The sequence below is a fragment of the Anopheles aquasalis genome, chromosome 2 (assembly GCF_943734665.1).
Source record: "Anopheles aquasalis chromosome 2, idAnoAquaMG_Q_19, whole genome shotgun sequence".
Classification (NCBI taxonomy): domain Eukaryota; kingdom Metazoa; phylum Arthropoda; class Insecta; order Diptera; family Culicidae; genus Anopheles; species Anopheles aquasalis.
The window spans coordinates 2,585,001-2,587,500 of NC_064877.1; the positions used below are offsets into that span (position 1 = coordinate 2,585,001).

The following is a 2,500-nucleotide window of genomic DNA, read 5'->3' on the forward strand; positions in this document are numbered from 1 at the left end:
ATGCTCGGTGTAGAAGAGATATCCGTTCAGCTGCTGGGCCATATCGTACACGTGACCACGGGAGATACTTCCCTCGGATATTTCCCACTCGCCGCCCACGTAGATAAAGAGCGGACCACCCGCTTGGTAGTGTTCCCCATTTTCCATGTAACGCTAGAAGTGGCCACCATCAGACACTCCAATCAATGGAAACTCAATCTTTCCAACCGATTCACTGTGCGCCCTTTGCCCCCGCTACTCACCATTGACCAGGTGTTGACGTTTTGTGGATCGAAATGATCCAAACGCTGCATGATGTACTTCGTCGTCACTGGGGCGGCCTTCTTGGTTGGAGCTCCACCCCGGATCGGTGGCTCCCGGTGTAATCGGTTCCACACCGAGCGTACCACCGGCTGTTCAACATCCTGCTGCTGCGGCAATGCCTCAAGGCCAGCCAAGGCCAAGAGGCTAACACCGATCAAAGCTAAAACAGTTCTCATCGCGTTCCAGGCACTCCGTTCCGCAACTCACACCTGATGCTGGGCGCCTGTTCGGTGGCGTATTTATAAGCGGCACTAATCGCACTCACTCTCATTTCATTGGTGCCACGCGTAATCTTATCGATCCGTCGATCCAACCGTCGTTGTCGTAGATAATGGGCGTAAAGTGAGTGGACTTGTTTTGTGTCGCTTCAATTGTTCAATTAGTCGAACCCGGTGGGTTTGGTCACTACGAAACACTATGTTACCGCTGGTACAGATAATAACGTGACTGGGCTATCGTTCACTGCTCGCAAGATTAAAAGATTGCCCTCTTGTCAACACGTTCTACGCCAGGTTACGCTAAAAAGGCAAACCGAGTGCCGCCAAGCGCACGCTATTCACGCTGCTCCAAGTATCTGCTGCAACGAAGATCGAGTCATTGAATCTTCTCCAGCGAGTTCCTTTCCGCACATTAGCTTCGAAAAATGGCAACCGTGCGAGATGAAAGATTGGAGGATATCTGTTCAAAACTCCAAGGACCAGGACTCGTGCCAAACTCTTTGATAATCCCTTTGGCCATGTCGTCGAGTGGGGTGGAGCCTAATTATACCCTTTGGTTCACTGCCATGCCATGATCCTAATCTGATCGCTTTAATGATGTAACGACAAAGGGCTCTGTCGGAGCGTTCTGGCTTTTCCGATTTTTAGTACGCTTGATTTCCATCGAAAGCCTGAACGAACCGATTTACAGCCATGCAGTAGAGGAACCGGTCCTTGCCACGTTGGATGATTTTTCACTCTCAAATAGGTCGATGCAAGCACAGCACTGGAAGACATTCTTCGGCAGCGTGGACGACGTGGACGGTAAAAAGGCCGCATTTGTGAAGCCTCAGTGAATTCTGGTCGATCTCTCGTCGGTAATGGGATAAAAATATTTGCAGATGGGACCACCAGCCCCTGTGCCCGTGGTTCCGATTGGGAAATCGACGTCGTCGTCCTCGTCGTCGTCGTCTTTGTCGATTGTGCAGAATGCTGCTGCCGTACCATGGCCGAGAAAATCCTCCGGCACTTAGCCCAGCTTTGCATACACACAAGACACGCTTCTGCTCTGCTATCAGAGCATAAAGTGGCTGGATGTGTTGCCTTCTCCAGTCGATCGGTGCGTGCGTGCGTCCGTACAATCCATGCTCAGTGCCATGTCACGATACGCTACTCGAACGCTGTTTGCGAAGCGAACTTTTAAGGGCTCCAGCCCTGGTGCCCCTGCTCGAGACAGTGGTAGTGAAAGTGAAAAACACAAGAACAACGTTATCGTTACATAACGTTTTGCATAAAACATAACGAAACGAAAAGTGGCACTCGCCGCTCGAGTAAGTCTTTGACCTACGTACACGCGGAGTATCGACATGACAAGAGGACATTATGTGGAATCTGGGTGCAGTGGAGGGGGGGGGGGGAGTATGTATGCTTTATTTTGGTTTCACTTTTCCGGTTGCCTGCATCGTTAACAATAACGAGGCACGGACGGAGCAGCAGCTCGTCTGGCCAAAGCCCCCAAAAGATGTACTATTCTTGGCGCGTGCGTCACCGCACCACGGTGGAGCGGCCGCCTTTTACACTCGAATGGATCCTCGGATGACAGCCAGCGATTGACATGTTAAGACGCGGCATCGGCGTGGGAGTACCACACCACCAAGATGAACCGTTTATCGATGCCACATCCGGCCACATTGAAATATTCGTCAACAACCGGGCCAATGGTCCCCGGATAGGCTTCCCGAGAAAGAAGATATTCATTTGATCTAGATTTTCATGAATAAGCAATGGTGTCTTACACGCTTCGATTCACACAGCTCGACCGAACGCGGCGTCGCGGTCGACGGATGGTGACGGATGGGTTCGAGTGTAAATGAAATCGTAATCGTGCCCCAAACCGTCGGCAACAACAGCAAAAGCCCCGGGACTGGACTGGGCTGGATCGATCGATTGAGCGAGCATTGCGTAAATATTGAGAACATTTCATTGTTATTCTTCGAGGA

The 2,500-nt window shown here is 51.1% G+C and overlaps 2 protein-coding genes across 2 annotated transcripts in view; one reads left to right on the forward strand and one right to left on the reverse strand.

Moving 5' to 3' along the window:
• LOC126581817 (putative serine protease K12H4.7) overlaps positions 1-518 on the reverse strand; it is a 2,086-nt gene extending 1,568 nt beyond the window's left edge. Inside the window, exons 1-2 of the mRNA XM_050245735.1 lie at positions 243-518; positions 1-153 (exon numbers count right to left, since the gene is read on the reverse strand). The exon at positions 1-153 is cut by the window's left edge and continues 29 nt beyond it. Coding sequence (XP_050101692.1) covers positions 1-153; positions 243-479 — 390 coding nt within the window. The 5' untranslated portion in view covers positions 480-518. The remainder of the gene's footprint in view (positions 154-242) is intronic.
• Positions 1-2,500, forward strand: part of LOC126581818 (protein sidekick-1-like) — a 50,198-nt gene that overhangs the window by 2,160 nt on the left and 45,538 nt on the right. The window lies entirely within an intron of this gene.